General features: G+C 42.0%; 1 protein-coding gene across 1 annotated transcript in view; it reads left to right on the forward strand.

Moving 5' to 3' along the window:
• Positions 1 to 12,691, forward strand: part of LOC126176774 (troponin C, isoallergen Bla g 6.0101-like) — a 60,721-nt gene extending 48,030 nt beyond the window's left edge. Inside the window, exon 6 of the mRNA XM_049923944.1 lies at positions 12,469 to 12,691. Within this exon, the coding sequence (XP_049779901.1) occupies positions 12,469 to 12,497 (29 nt within the window). The 3' untranslated portion in view covers positions 12,498 to 12,691. The remainder of the gene's footprint in view (positions 1 to 12,468) is intronic.
• Positions 12,692 to 21,093: the final 8,402 nt, after the last annotated feature.

Here is a 21,093-nt window from a genome sequence, read left to right on the forward strand (position 1 = left end):
AATGGAGGACAGTTACAATCCCTTCCTTTCTGTAGTTATTAATTGTTATTATTATTATTATTATTATTAAATGAAACATAAGAAAGAGATAATATAAGAAATGTATATATATTGATTTGTAGGTGGCCAAAATAAATATTAAATTATTTTTCAAATGAGCGCCAGGCTCCCTAAAAATTATTTCAAATGCTTTCGGCGAAATATAGTGCAGGCTAAGTTCACTGACCTCGAATAAATCGTATCTTTGAAAGCATGCATTTTTCGACGAAATAAAATTAGTGAAGCTTTGCACTTTAGTTAATTGAATAACTTGAAACGATTCTTTCTGCTCCGGCTGTGGTGATGTGTTACACAAAAAAATAAATTTAAATACGCAACGTAATGCCGGCCAATTGTTGCCAGTCAAAGATCACCGCTGCTCGCTTTGCAGAGACTGAAAAAATGCTAAATAACTTCTTGCAGTTATTCAGTAAGAATTGTTTGCATGAGTTCTTTAAGTATTGTCCGAAAGACCTGGAATCATCAAAAGATACGAGTACAATGTAGATGTTTTAATATAAATAGCAACGTTCTGGACATCCATTAACATAACAAACAGAAGAAAACGTGCAAAAAAATCACAAAAATTGATCGTTCAAGCAGGCGAAAGACTGTTCGAGAGCTTATCGAAGAACTTAGCATCTTGTATGGATTCGTGCAAAATCGATAAATTGCAAATGACACGAGTTAGTGCCAAATTTGTTTCCAGACAGAAGAATAATCGTGTGTCAGTTTTCACAGAATTGAAGGATCGTCTTCATTCAGATCCGCACTTCATGTTGAAAATTTTAACTGAAGATGAACTTCAGTCTGTGGGTATGACCTTGAGACGAAAATTCATTTCTGAATTGGAAACCAGTGAATCTTCTCGCCCTAAACATGTACGTCGGTCTGAAACGGATATCAAAGTCAAACTCATTCATTTTTTCGATACAGAGGGCATAGTGCGACGAGAATTAGTTCCAAGTGAAACAACTGTAAACGCCGAATTTTTCAAGGACGTACTGCAGCGTTTGCGAGACGATGTACCGGAAAAAGGACCAATGCGTTCCTTCTTCATGAAGACAAAGCATCGTTCCAGATCTCGCTTTTAATTCGCCAGTTTTGGGCCGGAAAATGTGTTCCTGTCGTTCCAAATCCGCCTTACCCGATTTAGCACTACGCAACTTCCGGCTCTTCCCAAAAATTAAAACCGTTCCTTAAGGACAATGTTTTGACACCATTCCTGGCACTGTGAGGGCCACGACAGAGTTGCTGAAAGCCCTTCCAAAAAGAAGCCTTCCAGAAATGTTTCCAGTCATGAATTCAACTAGCCAAAGACAAAACTTTGAAGGAGATTAAATGAAATTCTATGTAAGCTAATTACTTTGTATTTAATACAATTATTCACGTTATTTTTTACCAAACCTCTCATATTGCAAATATTCGTAGAATGAAACCATAGAAGATAGGTCAACAGAGAGATCAGAACCTGTTCAAAATAAGTCAAGAAAAAAGTGAAGCGATTTTTTTTTCTGGGGAAGTGGAGTGCATGTGAACGGTGAACTGGTACGTAGCTAAAATTTCTACTGCAACTATGTTGAATTTATACAATTATTCCCCAAGTTATATATTTAGGATAGATGCTGTAAAATAATTAAAGTATTGCACGTGACCTCAGAAAACTGTTTAGCGATTTCCAGTACATTAAAAAATAAAAGAAAAACAAATGCAAATTCAAAGGGGTAAGTGGGCTGGAAAGGACAGAGAGGTAGTTGTTTCGATAGAGTCTAAGAGATCGGAACTGCAAACTGCGTTCGAGCATTTAAAACCAAACAATGATTGTTAGATGTTTACAGATATCGACTGCTTTGAACACGTTCACCTTTCGTCTTTTCCTCCCAAGCGGAGGACATGGGAAGAGCCCCACTCAGATTGCGCTGCCCAATTGTAGGGGTTTTTGAAGTGCCAGTGTTGACATGTTTGCTTTTAAATTCGCCGAGAATTATTTTGGCTTTTCCGTATGCCGAATCTATCTGTCCAACGACCTTATCGATTTTCTCACGCTTTTCCTGTAGCCATTTCATTTCAGCTTCCTTGCACTAGTGACCGCTTTCATATGTCAGTATTACTCTCACTTGCTTTGCATTTAACCTTCTTATAACTGTGTCTGATCTTAAAACTTCTGTTATTACTCTTTTCAGAGATGTTCACTTCTACTGAACTGAACTAGCTACTATGGGATTGAGTATCGCATTATCTATAGTTTCAGATACCTCTGAACGCACTTCCTGAAGACCCTCTTAAATCTGACTCTACTGTTCATCCTAGATTTTATGAAACTTAATAATTAGAGGAATGCTGTGTTTTGGCCAAATTCTTGCGTACCTGTTCGTGTTCGGTATAGCCCATCCTTTACGACAAACACTGGATAAAACTGTAATGCGATCACAGATGGAGAAGATATTTTCAAGTGTGAACCGACTCCATGATTTATTTTTTAAGGTGGCTAATTTCAGGCGTAATATATTTTGACAAGACAAATAGTCTGTATTTGAAACTATGTGTAATTTGTGTGGACAACTGTTATTTTATCATCCCATTTGAAATGAATTGCCTCATGGTTTTACAATGGGATTCTGTTCAAACATTTCTTTCGGCGTGTATTGTTCTGAGATGAATCAACTTTTACGAATCGTTGCATTATTAAAGAAATCGTCTTTGTTATTTTGTACTAGGATACATAGTTCTCTATATGTTTTGATATCTGAGCTTAAAGTACCGTGTCAGAAATATAACTGTCCATACAAGGTACGCACAATTACAAAAACAGAACCTATTCTACAGCTTATTTTAGATCTATGTGACGATGCTGTGCTGATTACATGGTGTAAAAAAGATCCGACGATGGTCATTACGGACTGAAAGCGGTCATCGTTTAAGGGATTGATATTGTGATCAAAGACTGGAATAAAAAACATTTGACTTGTAAAAGTGACTTACGCCCGAAGCTAGTCAGTCAGTAAAATTAATGCAAGTTTTTTTCACATATGGAAATTTCTTTCTTAGGGTATTTAAGACTTGCAAGAAACGACACACTAAAAAAAGTTGCATTTAAATTGACGTGACATTGGGTTGTTGGCGAAACATGATAATTATTGACACCATAAATAAAATCTTGCCTATGGTTACCAACGTTTTATTTCACGTGATCTAGGCCTCTGATCGCAAACTCATTTACTACTGTTAATATTTCAAAGTTTTCTTTCATAATAAATGAAAAGCACCAGTTTGCTTTTGTTCTACAATATTACTTTTATTGTTAACCGGCCTACGGCTCACTAGGCCATCTTCATTTACTGAGTCTTACGGCTTCCGTTATATTACCATAAAAAAGGTATTGGCAGGTAGAAGTACAACGAGATATTTCAGTACAAAAGAAATAAAATGAAAGACGAGAAAGATTGTTGGCGTAATATTTAACTAAAATTTTAAGAGTAAATATATTTTTTCCCACTTTACAGTATTGTCTGTGTTGCATTATGTACTACACAACAGGAAGTGAATGGATTGCTACAATTCTCACAGTGTTCAAGAAGTGAATTTTTGGCACAAACCACATAATTATGATAGAACATAGAGTTTGAGTAGGGGAAAAACCAATCTGGTTTCACGGTAGCCAATCTAGGAGAATCCGAAAACAGGGAGGAAGAAAAATCTATTTCATCATTCAGTGTTAGTTCTAGGTGGCCCTTATTTTTATTTATAATATTTCAAGCCATGCTTTCATTTCTGTATTTCGACGTCTATGAAACAATGTTCGTCTCATCGACCTTTGACGATTCAGCATTAACTGGCTTAGTATGCCATCTGAGGTGTCATTATGTTCGTGAGCGTTTCTATAATGATTTTTCGCTTTCGGGTGTATGAACATGGATGATGCGCCCGTATTTCTGTTTGTATAGTCCAAATGCAAATAAAAAAGACGAACTATTTTTCAAGGGTGTCCTCGTATGGCGCTGAAAGCTTTCCTGCTTTCGATTGAGGCTAATGTGCGTTGGGCAATTCGTTTCTTATGTCCTCGATACCAGACATACTAAATCGTACGAAAGAAATATACCGTGGTGACATTTGATATTCGACTGCTTGGAGAACACATCCAGTAATTTTCGGAGGTGGTCGGTGCAGTTATTTCATTCGTTACCGTATTTCGCAAACGTATTGAGATCGCCACTGAAGTCCTTACATTCACTCCGGTGCAAGGCTGAGAAAACCAGGACACGATTCAATAGCAGCCTACCGAGTTGTCACTGCTCCCACGAGAAGATTTGTAGTGATTAGATTAGATTAGATTAGTACTTGTCCCATCGATCACGAATACGACACTTCGTAATAATGTGGAACGTGTCAGGTTAATAAAAGGTGTCTATACGAGGTATTACATTACACAAAATATTACATGACACTTAATATTTTTAATTTTTTTTGTAGGGGATGGGAAAATTACCCACTTACGATATTCAAAGATTCATCTAATGAGTAGAAGGAGTTGCAATTAAGAAATTCTTTTAACTTCCTTTTAAATGCTATATGGCTATCTGTCAGACTATTGATGCTATTATGTAAGTGACCAAAGACTTTTGTGCAGCATAATTTAGCCCCTTCTGAGCAAAAGTTAGATTTGACCTTGAATAGTGATACGATCTGCCTTTTTAAATCCTTTCGGTCGTGTCTCTATCCGATACATTAAGAAACGATGGAAGTTAATGACATCAAACGGTCAAAAAGGGAAGAACTACAGAACATGTAGTTTGATTATGACGTTCGTAGTGTCTGTTCCGTCGCACATGTTCGAGAAAACAGGCGCCATGCATATAATAACATACAGGGTTATTACAAATGATTGAAGCGATTTCACAGCTCTACAATAACTTTATTATTTGAGATATTTTCAAATTGCTTTGCACACACATACAAAAAGTTTTTTTTAGGCATTCGCAACTGATCGATAGGTGCCCCTTTAGTGATTCGGCAGACATCAAGCCGATAATCAAGTTCCTCCCGCACTCGGCGCAGCATGTCCCCATCAATGAGTTCGAAAGCATCGTTGATGCGAGCTCGCAGTTCTGGCACGTTTCTTGGTACAGGAGGTTTAAACACTGAATCTTTCACATAACCCAACAGAAAGAAATCGCATGGGGTTAAGTCGGGAGAGCGTGGAGGCCATGACATGAATTGCTGATCATGATCTCCACCACGACCGATCCATCGGTTATCCAATCTCCTGTTTAAGAAATGCCGAACATCATGATGGAAGTGCGGTGGAGCACCATCCTGTTGAAAGATGAAGTCGGCGCTGTCGGTCTCCAGTTGCGCCATGAGCCAATTTTCCGCGGGCTACGCGTGAAACTTGCCTGCACGCGTTCAACCGTTTCTTCGCTCACTGCAGGCCGACCAGTTGATTTCCCCTTACAGAGGCATCCAGAAGCTTTAAACTGAGCATACCATCGCCGAATGGAGTTAGTAGTTGGTGGATCTTTGTTGAACTTTGTCCTGAAGTGTCGTTGCACTGTTATGACTGACTGATGTGAGTGCATTTCAAGCACGACATACGCTTTCTCTGCTCCTGTCGCCATTTTGTCTCACTGCGCTCTCGAGCGCTCTGGCGGCAGAAACCTGAAGTGCGGCTTCAGCCAAACAAAACTTTATGAGTTTTTCTACGTATCTGTAGTGTGTCGTGACCATATGTCAATGAATGGAGCTACAGTGAATTTATGAAATCGCTTCAATTATTTGTAATAGCCCTGTACATGTGCCTTGACGATAACGATAACTTCAGTGTGGACTTGGACAGGATTTGTGATTGGTGTAGGGAATGGAAGCTAACTCTAAATATAGATAAATGTAAAGTAACGCAGATGAATAGGAAAAAGAATCCTGTAATGTTTGAATACTCCATTAGTAGTGTAGCGCTTGACACAGTCACGTTGATTAAATATTTGGGCGTAACATTGCAGAGCGATATGTAGTGGGACAAGTATGTAATGGCAGTTGTGGGGAAGGCAGATAGTCGCCTTCGGTTCATTGGTAGAATTTTGGGAAGATGTGGTTCGTCTGTAAAGGAGACCGCTTATAAAACACTAATACGACCTATCCTTGAGTACTGCTCGAGCGTTTGGGATCCCTATCAGGTCGGATTGAGGGAGGACATAGAATCATTTCAGAGGCGGGCTGCTAGATTTGTTGCTGGTAGGTTTGATCATCACGCGAGTGTTACGGAAATGCTTCAGGAACTCGGGTGGGAGTCTCTAGAGGAAAGGAGGTGTTCTTTTCGTGAATCGCTACTGAGGAAATTTAGAGAACCAGCATTTGAGGCTGACTGCAGTACAATTTTACTGCCGCCAACTTACATTTCGCGGAAGGACCACAAAGATAAGATAAGAGAGATTAGGTCTCGTACAGAGGCATATAGGCAGTCATTTTTCCCTCGTTCTGTTTGGGAGTGGAACAGGGAGAGAAGATGCTAGTTGTGGTACGAGGTACCCTCCGCCACGCACCGTATGGTGGATTGGGGAGTATGTATGTAGATGTATGTAGATGTAGTGTAGATGCGCACTATGTGCGATGAGGATATTGGACGACGGGCGCTACAGACAGGGTGTTTATAAATGAATATCGGCGTTTTAACGCTTTATAATGTTTATTGTATTAAACTTACAGTTATAAATGATATGTCAAATGAAAGAGCAACTCAAACAGTTTTGCCAAGAACCTTATAACTGTTCAATGTGAGCACCATTTGTCATACGGCACACATCAAGTCTATAGCCGAGTTCTTCCTAAACGTTGATAAGTGTGTCTTCAGTGATTGTAGCAACAGCTGCTTCAGTCTGATTTCTTAATTCAGGGAGGTCTGCTGGTAGCGGAGGCACGTACACACGGTCCTTGATGAAGCCCCAAAGGAAAAGAACTTGCCCCCCCCCCCCCCCCCCTTCTAACAGCCGTGTACCGCAAGTCTATAGAGGAACGGAAGGTTACAAATGATTGGAAAAGAGCACAGGTAGTCCCAGTCTTCAAGAAGGGTCGTCGAGCAGACTATATGTCAATAAATCGTTTTCTTCGAGGTACTTCATAATGTTCGAATACAGTATATGTTCCAAAACCCTACTGCAAATCGACGTTAGTGATATAGAGTACACCGGTGGGCCTTCGGCTCAGAAAGCCCATATCGATGACGTTGCGTTAAATGGTTCGCAGGCTGACACTTGTTGACGGCCCAGCATAGATATCTGCAGCATTTGCGGAAGGGCTGCACTTCTGTCACGGTGAACGATTCTCTTCAGTCGACGTTGGTCCCGTTCTTGCAGGATCTTTCTGCGGCCGCAGCGATGTCAGCGATTTGATGTTTTACCGGATTCCTGATATTAAAGGTACACTCGTGAAATGATCGCATGGGAAAATCCCCACTTCATCGCTACCTCGGAGATGCTGTGTCCCATAGCTCGTGCGCCAACGTCATACCAAGTTCAAACTCACTAATCTTGATAACCGGCCATTGTAGCAGCAGTAACCGACGTAACAACTGCACCAGACATTCGTTGTCTTATACAGGCGTTGCCGACCGCAGCGCCGTGTTCTGCCTGTTTGCATATCCCTGTATTTGAATACGCATGCCTATACCAGTTTCTTTGGCGCTTCAGTGTATTTTTATTGTTGTGAGAAAAAAGGAAGATTTTCAAACGAAGGACGTCTTTTCGTGTCATGTTACGTAAACACACGGTCCAGTCACATTAACGTGGCCACTGCCTATGATCGACGTCAACATTCAATAGCCACCCACAACGGCAGGCGCAACCACTAGCAGTGGAAGGTGTGTAAAGTATGTCGGTGAGACGCAGAAAACAGTGCGGTCGTTGTCGTATTTTGGAAACGGAGCGAGTTATCTGACGTCTAAAAGGGCACAATCATTGGCTTTCGCGCCTACAGTGGAAGAATTTTCCAAACGGTGAAGTCTGTAAACAACGTGCCGCTTTGGGTTACATTTACCGTGGATGAAAAAATGGCGCTATCCAAAAACGGCGCCGAAGTAACTGTGGTGCACAGGGGTGAATGGCAGCTGCGGAGATGTGCAGAGGTGCAGCTGTTGAGCAACTGACCGCCAGACGAACCGAGTGGCTGCCAGCAGTGTATAGTGTACGACCGCTCGGCGAACGCCCCTGCAACAGGTGCCTGGCTCCTATACCAATGACGACTGCTGTTCACAGGCTGGAATTTGCACGCCAATGAGGCAACTGCACACCCACTCAGTGGCGATGGGCGGTCTTTTCAGATGAACAGCAAGAAAAGCATTTCTGAATTAATTTGACTGCATTGCGTTAAGCCAGTTTCATATTTGAGGATGATTATGTTATAATTGCTTTTCAAGACATTATTCATTCCACTCGACTGCTCTTCCAGTTTATTTGACGTCTCTAACACAATTACAGTGTTATCAGCGAACCTCTTCTTGAACTTCAATTCTCTATTCAAAAAAGTTACATGACGTCCTTCACAGTTTGCACGATATACAGATTGAATAACATTGGGAGAGGCTACAACCCTTACTCCATTCTCGACTACTGCTTCCCTTTCATGTCTTTCGACTATAAAATCGCAATCCGGTTTCTACTCAACTCGTTGGTAACCTTTCGCTTCCTGTATTTTGTCACTGTTCTCTTTAGTATTTCAAAGAGAGTATTCCGGTCATCACTGTGAATAGCTATCCTGAAATCTACTGAAACGGTACTGTTAGTTTCGTTTCATAAGATTTGTCGCTCGGCATCTCCAAGCATGGTATTAATGCGTGAGTCACATTCAACCTTACTCTTTTACGAGGAACCACTGGGAGAAGGATGAACGGCAGAATGTGTTTACATATTATACAAAGATATCTTTCTCATCCACCTCCCATCCTGGAACTTTTCTTGAGTGACTGAATGGATGAATCAGTTTGTTTTGAAAGTTCCGCTGGGAAATAAGAGAACCTACACCAGAACGCAGCAGTTGTCCGGACCTTACAGTGTTTGGTACCAGCGATAAACGCAGGGTGTGTCAGCTACCTTCCGTTCCTTTTCAGCCTCGCTGTCCACAATTTTTCAGTGAGTACCAATTCTCCCTGCGAAACCCTAGATTTCAGAAGGATAATGCACGACCGCATGTTGCAGGTCCTGTACGGACCTTTCTGGACACAGAAAATGTTCGGCTGCTGCACTGGCCAGCACATTCTCCAGATTTCTCACCAATTGAAAACGTCTGGTCAATGGTGGTCGAGCAACTGGCTCGTCACAATACGCCAGTCACTACTCTTGATGAACTGTGGTATCGTGTTGAAGCTGCATGGGGATCTGTACCTGTACACGCCATCCAAGCTCTGTTTGACTCAATGCCTAGGCGTATCAAGGCCGTTATTACGGCCAGAGGTGGTCGTTCTGGGTACTAATTTCTCAGGATCTATGTACCCAAACTGCGTGAAAATGTAATCACGTATCAGTTCTAGTATAATATTTTTGTCCAATGAATACCTGTTTATCACCTGCATTTTTTCTTAATGTAGCAATTTTAATGGTCAGTAGTGTAAGTGTTTGTTCATGAAATTATAAACTTCTTTCCTTTCGAAATTCATGCGATTTTAATGTGATCATTCGTGCTCTAGGCCGGCCGCTATGACCGAGCAGTTCTAGGCGCTTCCATCCGGAACCGCGCTGCTGCTACGTCGCAGTTTCGAATCCTGCCTCGGGCATCGATGTGTGTGATGTCCTTATGTTAGTTACGTTTAAGTAGTTCTAAGTCTAGGGCACTGATGACATCAGATGTTAAGTTCCATAGTGCTTAGAGCCAACTGAACCATTTCGTGCTCTAGGCGTACTCAATTGCGGCGAGTGCCACATTAGTAAACAGAACCTCGCCCTGAGTTGTTTAAATGAAAATATCGTCACGATCGCATTTAGTTACTTCGCGCTTGTCTCACTGAGAATATTTCCTACTAGTTAAAACATTTCCACTCAATGTGAACATAGACGTAGTAGGAAGAACCTGTCATGTGTCATTTATCTTCCATCCAGAGACCAGCAAAATGATTCATACCGTCGTATGTAAAATTACGAATCGAACTACTCCCGTCATACACTCAAGCGCCAAAGAAACTGGTATAGGCAGAGATATGTAAACAGGCAGAATACGGCGCTGCGGTCGGCAACGCCTATATAAGACAACAAGAGTCTGGCGCAGTTGTTAGATCGGTTACTGCCGCTACAGTGGCAGGTTATCAAGATTTAAGTGAGTTTGAACGTGCTATTATAGTCGGCATACGAGCGATGAGGCACAGCGTCTCCGACGCAGCAATGAATTGGGAATTTTCTCGTACGACCATTTCACTAGTGTACCGTGAATATAAATAATTCGGTAAAACATCAGATCTCCGACATCGCTGCGGCCGGAAAGAGATCCTGCAAGAACGGGACCAACGACGACTGAAGAGAAGCATTCAACATGATAGAAGTGCAACCCTTCCGCAAATTGCTTCAGATGTAAATGGTGGGGCATCAAAAAATGTCAGCGTGCAAAGCATTCATCGAAACATTATCGATACGGGCTTTCGGAGCCGAAGGCCCACTCGTGTACCGTTGATGACTGCACGACACAAAGCTTTACGCCTCGCCCGTCCCCGTCAACACCGATATTGGACTGTTTATGACTGGAAACATGTTGCCTGGCCGGTCGAGTTTCGTTTCAAATTTTATGGAGTGGTTGGACGTGCATGGAGACAACCTCATGAATCCATGGAGCCTGCATGTCAGTAGTGGACTGTTAAAGCTGGTGGAGGCTCTGTAATGGTGTGGGGCGTGTGCAGTTGGAGTGATATGGGACCCCTGATACGTCTAGATACGACTCTGACAGGTGACTCGTACGTAAGCATCCTGTCTGATCACCTGCATTCATTCCTGTCCATTGTGCATTCCGACGGACTTGATGCACTGGAGACATTTATAATATGACTTCTGTGCGTGATTATCCCTTGTCATTAATTGTATGCCTTATGATGAGTCGGTAATTATAAACGATTTCGTATGTTTATTCGTCTCCTGTTCAAAAATGGTTCAAATGGCTCTGAGCACTATGGGACTCAACATCTGTGGTCATCAGTCCCCTAGAACTTACAACTACTTAAACCTAACTAACCCTAAGGACATCACACACATCCATGCCCGAGGCGGGATTCGAACCTGCGACCGTAGCGGTCACGCGGCTCCAGACTGACGCGCCTAGAACCGCACGGCCACACCGACCGGCTCGTCTCCTGTGTCATCTTACTTGTAAAATATCAGCTAAGAAGAAGAAATAATGTGTGGCCATTATTAACAAAACTTCCTGCATACTTCCTTATTTTACTCGTAACTCGTGACGTGATGGATATCTGAGTTGTAGACTGGGCACCAACTCGACAGTCAGCGTGATCAAAACTCGAACACCAGTAAAAACCACAACCAAGAATGAAGGAATGGTCATTATTTGACAGCGATTGAATGCAGATCTCAACTACACTAACCCGAAAAATTAATCGCCTACATGTTGTACTGTTCAGAAGAACTATAAAAGATTATAACGGCGCTTTTTCTGGTATTTGTTCTTCGCTCGAGGTTTGGCATTTGTTGCAGATGATATTTCGTGCTTACTGGGAAAATGGTATTCTTGCTGTGAGTGTAGAGAAAAAGCTGAAAGCGTACTAATTAGTTGCTGGTTACTGTAACATTGAATGTCTTGTCGACAGCAAGGTTTAAAGTAAACGTTTCGCTTTAACAGAAGCATCCGAATTTTATTGATACGCGAGCTATTTACTGTATCACAGGTTTATAAACGTAACACGCGCGGTTGCTTTAGCCAATTACTGACCATAAGAAATGTGCAATATAGTCTGAATATCATGTCATTATACGTATTATGTTTGTGAATCAGCTGTCCTATCAAAACTTCAGAACAGTCCATTACGACCTGCCCATGTAAATCATGTGGCGCATTCTATTCCGCTTTCTGATAATGTTACTTTTTTTCGTGTTTCATTTCCCTCTCATGACAGCAGGAGGAACTGAGTCTTTTCAGACAAATCCCCAAGAGCTGGAAATGGCGCTGTTTGGCTCCCAGTTAGGAGTAGTCGGCAGGGAATTTCCAGCTTCAGCATATACCTTGCAACCAAGGAAACCTCCAGAAGACTTCCGGCGGAACCGGAATGTACCAGCTATTTTTAATATATTTCTATGACAAATATGCCCATTTCCCACACAAAAATAAAAATGTGTATGTGTGCACTCGTGTGTATTTTCTTTAACATTGTGAATTTGTCATTCTCTACTCACAAGAGTTAGGTTCGCTGTTGTGGAAGATATTTTAATGATTTTTTTTTCTGTCTGGTTGCAGAGTTTATGGAGGTGATGACGGGAGAGTAATTACACGAAACACATTCCGGGCGGCGTCTGTGGTCGTCCTGCTCCAGGGTCTACGGTTACAACTGTATGAAGCACTGCAGTACATCCTACTACCAGGAAACACGATATATTTAATTTTTTTACTTTGTTAATCAGCAGAACCATATAGTGTCTATTCTTGTGCTGGTGACTTCATTGTGTAACAGTTATGAAAATAAGCATTTTCTTATACAAATTCTTGTTTTATTTCCTCTAACCGTCAAATACCCTCTATTTTTAATCTTTCCGAACCGAATACAATCTTGTTTTATCTTTTGTTTCCGAGTTGTGTGGCAAATTGCAACAAAATTAAAGGATATGCGCGTCGGAAATGACGTGTACCATAGTAGGTACACTGCAGTGTAAAAGTGAGTAGGAACATAGAACTGAACACGATCTCTGACTTTGGAAATACAAAATTGTATGATGCTCCCATGTGTCTATATATTGATGGAGGAGCCAAAGACGGCTATGATACATACCTGAGGAGAATTCATCCATGCCTTGTGTATGCGAGCCGACAAACAATAAACAGTATGTAGGTGGACGACTCGGAGGGGGAAGCTGTCAACCATCAAATCCTAGAGAAGTTCTTTGGATGGTGAGTGAAGCTAATCGTCGTTTATTCTGACGAGACTGGCACATTCCTCGAACAGTGGGGTACACCACGCGAGGTTGCATCAAGAAGGAGGAGTAAGTCGTGCTCTAATGCATTAATCATGTACAGGTTGTCGGTTCAGATTATCTTCAATAACTACGTCACCACCAACATTTATATCTGCACCAATATAGAAATCTACATCTACATATGCACCTACATCTAGCATGCATCTACACCTACATTTACAACACATCTACATGTACACAAATAATCCTGAAATATGCTGCATGACGGAGAGAACTTTGTATCACGGTTAGTATATCATTTTCCTGTCCCACTACTAAAGGAAGCGAAAGAAAATCAGCTGCCAGTATGCCCTTTTCTTTCTTTCTTGGGCCTTTTGTCCCGCTGTACGTGGGGTCTGCCGTGTTACTATCGATTTTGTAGTGTTAGTTGCAGAAGGTGGTGAACGTTCTCAAATGTCTGCGAGGAGTATAACTGAGGCGGAACGTGGGGGCCAGCCTGGTATTCACCTAGAGGGATGTGGAAAACCGCCTAAAAACCGCATCCAGGCTGGTCAGCATAGCGGCCTTCGCCGTTAATCCGCCGGGCGGATTCGATCTGGGGTCAGCGCGCCTATCACAGTCCAGGAACGAGCTCATTAACGCTCTCAGCTACCCTGGCGGGTACCAGTATGACCTTTTATGAACCCTATTTTCCCTTATTGTGTCCTTATGGTCCGTAGGCGAGTTATACGTTGGAGACATTAGAATCGCTCTGCAGTCCCTCTCAAATACCGTGTCTCTAAACTCCTTCAATAGCATTTTATGAAAAGATCATCTTATTTCTTACAAGATGAAGCGCTCGGAAATAATACGCTTGGGAGTGGAATAGAATTTTAGAGCAAAAGAACGCAGAAATAATGTGTTTGGGAGTGAAGTAGAATTTTAGATGTAAATCAGGTCAGTGTACAACAGCCGGGTGGAATGCTAACAAGGAAGGACTGCCGTTACTACATGCAATATAGCCACAAGAGAAAGATAATTGTTACAAATTATAACAGCTGGGTGTCCAAAGTAACAATACAACAGAATGACGTCACAGAGGGAGAAGGATACCATAATTGTGTTGATCATGCGGAGTGAAGTAACAAGTTATAAGTCAGACGTAAGAACTATTGTTCAAAGCACTTTCAATGCAGTATACATCCAGATCTGTTCTGAAAAGCGAAGTTAAGATACCTCTCAGCTACAGCCAAAGTGTCCGTAAACCTCATCAGTCTAGAAAAGCAAGCCAAGTGAAGTCATTGTCGCCTCGCAATGTCAAAAAATGTGAGGCAGTTTCTGCATAAACATTACTCCTATTCGGTAGCTTGATATACTTCTACTCCGTTCGCAGCTCACCAACCTGGACGTGAGGTCGGTGCCGGTCTATCCTCTGCTCATCGAGAGTTCTTCGAACTCTGTCGGAACAACGAGTCCTGCCCGGGGGACTTCGTCGTTGCAAGCGGCAGCGCACCTGTCGTAGTCGAGACTGGTGGGAAGCTGTGGGCGGCACTGACATCAGGCCTCCGGGAGACTTAACCGGACGGGCCAGGAAGCAGGAAACAGTCGTTACCACGGAGGGGCGCGCCATAGCCGCCGGCCGCTTTCCATCCTTGTAGACGTGCTCCTATGCTGCGGGCCTTCCTCATGTCGAAGGCCATAGTGTCGCCCGCTCCAGGTCACACACTCATGCAGAACCAGTGTACGCTCACGGAGGCGCAGTCTATGATTTCGGCGACGGCGCCCTGGTAACCCACTGCCCTGAGCTGCTAACACCAGAGTCAGCGTGGATGACGCCGACCGAGCTGAGACCAACTTGCCATGACGTCACGGAGCCTCCACAGCTGCAGCGGATGACACGCACTAAATGTGTGCCGGAGCCAGTGCAGTCCGGCTCTTTCCCCCGTCACTACTAGTGGCAGTCCTGAAGATAGCAGTGTATTTCGGAACAATGAATGAGCAAGATGTATGAGACAGGCCAAATACGCTCAGACTTCAAGAAGAATATAATAATTCCAATCCCAAAGAAAGCAGGTGCTGATAGATGTGAAAATGACCGAACTATCAGTTTAATAAGTCACGGCTGCAAAATACTAACGCGAATTCTTTATAGACGAGTGGAAAAACTGGTAGAAGCCAACCTCGGGCAAGATCAGTTTGGATTCCGTAGAAATATTGGAACACGTGAGGCAATACTGACCGTATGACTTATCTTAGAAGATAGATTAAGGAAAGGCAAACCTACGTTTCAAAGATTTGTAGACTTAGATAAAGCTTTTGACAATGTGGACTGGAATACTCTCTTTTAAATTCTGAACGTGGCAGGGGTAAAATACAGGGAGCGAAAGGGTATTTACAATTTGTACAGAAACCAGATGGCAGTTATAAGAGACGAGGGGCATGAAATGGAAGCAGTGGTTGGGAAGGGAGTGAGGCAGGGTTGTAGCCTATCCCCGACGTTATCCAGTCTGTATATTGAGCAAGTAAAGGAAATAAGAGAAAAATTGGGACTAGGAATTAAAATCCACCGAGAAGGAATAAAACCTTTGAGGTTCGCAGATGACATTGCAATTCTGTCATAGACAGCAAAGGACATGGAAGAGCAGTTGAACGGAATGGACAGTGTCTTGAAAGGAGGATACAAGATGAACATCAACAAAAGCAAAATGAGGATAATGGAATGTAGTCGAATTAAGTCGGGTGAGCGAATTAGATTAGGAAATGAGACACTTAAAGTAGGAAATGAGTTTTGGTATTTGGGGAGCAAAATAACTGATGATGGTCGCAGTAGAGGGCACTTCATCTTGAAAGAAAGAAGATGATCTTTGCATAAAATGCTATTGAAGGAGTTTAAGAGACACGATATTTGAGAGAGATTGCACAACGATTCTGCAATGTAGACTGGCAGTGGCAAGGAAAGCGTTTCTAAAGAAGAGAAATTTGTGAACATCGAGTATAGATTTAAGTGTCAGGAATTCGTTTCTGAAAGTATTTCTATGGAGTGTAGCCATGTATGGAAGTGAAACGTGGAGGATAGATAGTTTGGGCAAGAAGAGAATAGAAGCTTTCGAAATGTGGTGCTACAGAATAATGCTGAAGATTAGATGGGTAGATCACATAACTAATGTGGAGGTATTGAATAGAATTGGGGAGGAGTTTGTGGCACAACTTGACTAGAAGAAGGGATCGGTTGATAGGACATGTTTTGAGGCATCAAGGGATAAGCAATTTAGTATTGGCGGGCAGCGTGGAGGGTAAAAATCGTAGAGGGAGACCAAGAGATGAATACACTAAGCAGATTCAGAAGGATGTAGGTTGCAGTAGGTACTGGGAGATGGAGAAGCTTGCACAGGATAGAGTAGCATGGAGAGCTGCATGAAACCAGCCTCTGGATTGAAGACCACAACAACAACAAGAACAACAACAAATGTTTGTTTGTTAACGGTATCTCACAAGTGCCTTCAGTTGCAAAGCAAGCCATCTCCCATCCAGCTGCGGTTCACCTGCGCCCAAGACTTGGTGGTCTAGCCTGTTCCTGACATCGGTGATCTAAAACCATCACCTAACGTGTTCCCTGGGGGAATAACAAGGATTCCAATTTAAGCACATGGTGCTTTCCTGTTAACATTCCCAACTGGCCACAAATCTAGGACCATACCTCCGAATTGGTCTGACTGCCTTTAAACCGAAGAGTTGATGTTCCCAAACGGTTTTGCAGCACTCAAGAATCGGTTGCACAGTTATCTGTACGCGCTTTTCCTTTATAGGTTCACTGAACTTCACCATACCTCTTCCCATAATTCGTAATCAGCTGGCCTTCCCTAAAACTGACATATGCTTCTTCCATTTCTTGTTGTTTCGCTATGTTAAACGTAGATATTCAATAGGCGTGACTGAGTCAATCAGCACACAGTTAATAATGTATTCTTACACTATAGGAATGGTTCTCTTACTCTTCCACACTAATTTGCTGTTACCCATATTTAAAGCAAGCTGCCATTCTGTCCTTGTCATCCTGAACCACCTTCAACATAGCTATATTAGCAGGCAGCATCAAGCCTCGCCTAGGTGATGTATCGTTTATGTACATGGAGATTAGCAACGTTCGTATCACACTTCTCTGGGGAATTGCTGAGTTATCTACGCATGAGACATCCAGAACACGCTGGGTTCTATTACTCGCAAAGCCTTCGAGCTAGTTAATACATCGGGCTCAAAGTCCACGTTCAACGTCAGTGTGATTACACTCATCATTACACGCGGTGTTTGGCAGCTACGTTACTCAAATATAGGGTGTCCATAAAGAAACTATTACAGATGAACATCGTGGTTTGTTGTAAATCGTTTAGCACCTTTCAGAGTTTTGTTTTGCCAGAATTTCAGTCTATGCCCCGCTCGTCTCTCTCACAACATCAAGGCTATATTACAGTATGGGTCAACATTGCACCATCTGCAGTCCTGATTGATTCCTGATTCGTGCACGAAGGTAGCAATCTCATCGACTGTTGTGTACGCACGATCCTTGACATAACCCAACAAAAAGAAGGCTAATGGCGTGACATGTGGATTGCGGGGGCCGTGTGATCTTCTTTGACACCGCATGTCTCCTTTAAGTTTGTGATCCACATCATTAGGCTTCTCTTTTTGCCAGCTGTGCCTCCTCATACTGGCGCCAATAATTCCGCGGTACTGTTGTCACATATTTGGATTGTGCATACCAGATGAGAGACTCGTGCTCTGCCGCCATTTCGATGTACTCCAAGTCAAATCTGCAACAAAGGAAGAAAAAGAAGCGTGAGATCTGCTAAACGTTTTACAAAAAACCACGATTCCCTATCTTTAATAGTTTCCAAATTCTGGTTTCGTGAAATGATATCGCGACTTCATGGAAGCGGTATCAGCTGTTACCCGGTCGATCTCACTTTCAAATATGCGCGCCCGCAGTTACAACACCGCATTCCCAATAGCCACGAACGATCACGCCTCTGCCAATGAGATGGAAGCATCCCCTCTCATTAGTTCCAGCGGCGGGTGTGCTTGAGTTCGACCATCATGCACTAGGCCCATTTTTTGTGATTGCCAATTGAATAGCATTTCCAGACTTTCGTAGTGGCCAGTATAGTTGGGCAACACGATTCTTTTTCCCGATTCGATTCCTACGATTCAATCTCACATTGCGAATCGATTCCTACGATTCGTTCATGATTCATTCTAGTCTGCGATGGTACGATTCTTACGGAATGCAAAAAGTTGTACATCGTACTCACAGACGGCAGGACATTTCTAAAATTGTCAATGGGGTTAGAATCGAACTGTGTCATGATAAGATATGTGAGAAGTAGTTTATTAATGAGTAAACATGCATATGACGTTACAAGTGCGATTCTCGATTTATACGTGTAATGCCCTAATTGATGAAAGGTCACGTTTGATTTGATTGCATCTACTGTATTTTTGAAATGTTCCAAAATATATCCAGCACTTATGTAATTTACACATCACCATATTGTGCAAGGCAGCACACACACAAACACACACACACCAAAAAGTATTTGCCACATGTGTAGTTATCACAAAGATTGCAGATTTACAAATACAACAGTGTCAGAGACGTCCTCTCTCAGAGACATTACAATATGCAGATTGCTTTGATTTCACAGTATGATTGTTTTTAAAGAAAAGACATAATGTAATGAAAATTGAAACACAGAGATAAACCTTACATTATGATGAAGTTGACAGATGTAGTAACCAGCTTGTGTGAATGCTACTTATATGGTATTATGTAAATACTTTGCTATATCCTGCCATACTACATTAATATAATTACTACTGTCACATTATTCATGTATCTCATGTATATGTTGTTGCCTGTTTATGGCATTGTATTTACACAATACCATTTAAGTAACATTCATACAACTGGCCACCACATTTTCCCAATTTATTTGTAATTAATGCTCACTGAATATGGTATGCTCATAATGTAATGTTCATTCTTTGTAATATAAATACTTGTTAATGATGTTAATATAATTGTTACTGTCACATTATTCATTTTATCGCACCTCTATGTTGCTCCCAGTATATAGCACAGCACTTACATAATACCATATAAGTAACATTCACACAAGGTGGTTACTACATCTGTCAACTTCATCTGTAATGTTATGCGCTCATAATGCAAGGTTTATCTCTGTGTTTTAATTTTCATTACGTTATGTCTTTTCTTTGAAAACAATCATACTGTGAAATCAAAGCAATCTGTATATTGTAATGTCTCTGAGAGAGGACGTCTCTGACACTGTTGTATTTGTAAATCTGCAATCTTTGTGATAACTACACATGTGGCAAATACTTTTTAGTGTGTGTGTGTTTGTGTGTGTCCTGCGTTGCACAATATGGTGATGTATAAATTACATAAGTGCTGGATATATTTTGAAATATTTGTAAAATACAATCCTGTAACTTTGCAACAAAATCTCACGGAATTTTCGATGTAAGTACCACAACCACTTAACGTCACATATTTGTTTACTCTGTATTTCATCGTTTCGAGGTTAGTTATGTTCACATAGGGCGCTTCTAACACTGTTTCCTACCGTAGGGCACCAACACACCAAGAATATTTCGCAACAGTGGAAGAATACAAATCGAAAACTGATGATTACGTAATGTGTATCTTGCAAATTATGTGAACAGCTGTCTGATGATGAACTTGCCACTTCGAAACCGATTACGGCGCTGTTTACTCAAATAAGTAGCAGTATTAATAGTGGCTGGTTGCTGTCTTCTTCTTTGTAAGAATCAACCTACATTCGCTTTACATTAGTTTGGTGCGTAACTTCGCAGCGTTTTTGTTTAGCGTCTTGAAATTCCAATTGCTACGGGCTTATCGATTGTCATTTTGTACTGGTAGTTCGCTGTTGCTATTCGAGTTTACACGCTATCATTCTGTCATTTGGGAACAGTGAGTGGAATTGTGTATGCTATAGAATGGAATACCATGTGGAGAAATCGGAACATTCGGACGTTGTCTTCTGTTTGAGTTCAGTAAAGGGATGACAGCAGCGGAGGCAGCCAGAAAAATTTGCGCATGTATGAGGAAAATGCCACTGGACAGAGCACGTCAAGAAAATGCTTTTTCGTTTGAGTGGATCGTTTCCACGTTCGGGAAGGCCTCCGGGGTTTGATGAAGACAGTTTAAACGCATTAATCCATCACGATTCACGATAGCGTACTCGAGAACTGGCAAATGTAATCAACTGTGATCATTCCACCATCGTGCGACATTTGCGTGCAATGAGGAAGCTTCAAAAATTGATTGCACGGGTACCACGTGCTTTAAACAAAAATCAGAAAAATCCGTGGGTGGCCATATATGCATCTCTGCTTGCTCATCATCAATTGTCTAGTGAACAAAACCGACCACTCATAACCTGTATCGTTATTCGTGTCGAGCAATGGTATCTTTATGCTAACATAAGGAAAAGATGGGAATGATTGAGCCCAAACAAAGCAGCAAATCGCAGCGGAAAGACATGCGCGCATCCACAAAACATAATGTCATACATGTGGCTGGACAGCAACCGTGTGGTGTACCATGTATTGCTTCCGCTAGGTGTAACCACCGCTGCTGACATTTATTGTCTACAACTGAGACGCCTTGCAGACGCGGTCAGAGAAGGACGACCAGGAAGACTGCGTGAAGCGATGCTATCCCACGATTAAGACCGGTCGCATTCTGCTAGACTGACAAAAAAGATTATACGTGAGCTGAATTGGGAAGTCATTCTGCGCCCACGTTATTCACCTATCTTGCGCCGTCAGATTTTCACTTTTTCCGCTCTCTATCGAACAGTTTTCAAGGATATTCGTTTCCGGATGAATATGTGTCCCCAACATCGGTCGACGAGTTATTCGCGTCAAAACC

The sequence above is a fragment of the Schistocerca cancellata genome, chromosome 3 (genome assembly GCF_023864275.1).
Source record: "Schistocerca cancellata isolate TAMUIC-IGC-003103 chromosome 3, iqSchCanc2.1, whole genome shotgun sequence".
In the NCBI taxonomy this organism is placed as follows: domain Eukaryota; kingdom Metazoa; phylum Arthropoda; class Insecta; order Orthoptera; family Acrididae; genus Schistocerca; species Schistocerca cancellata.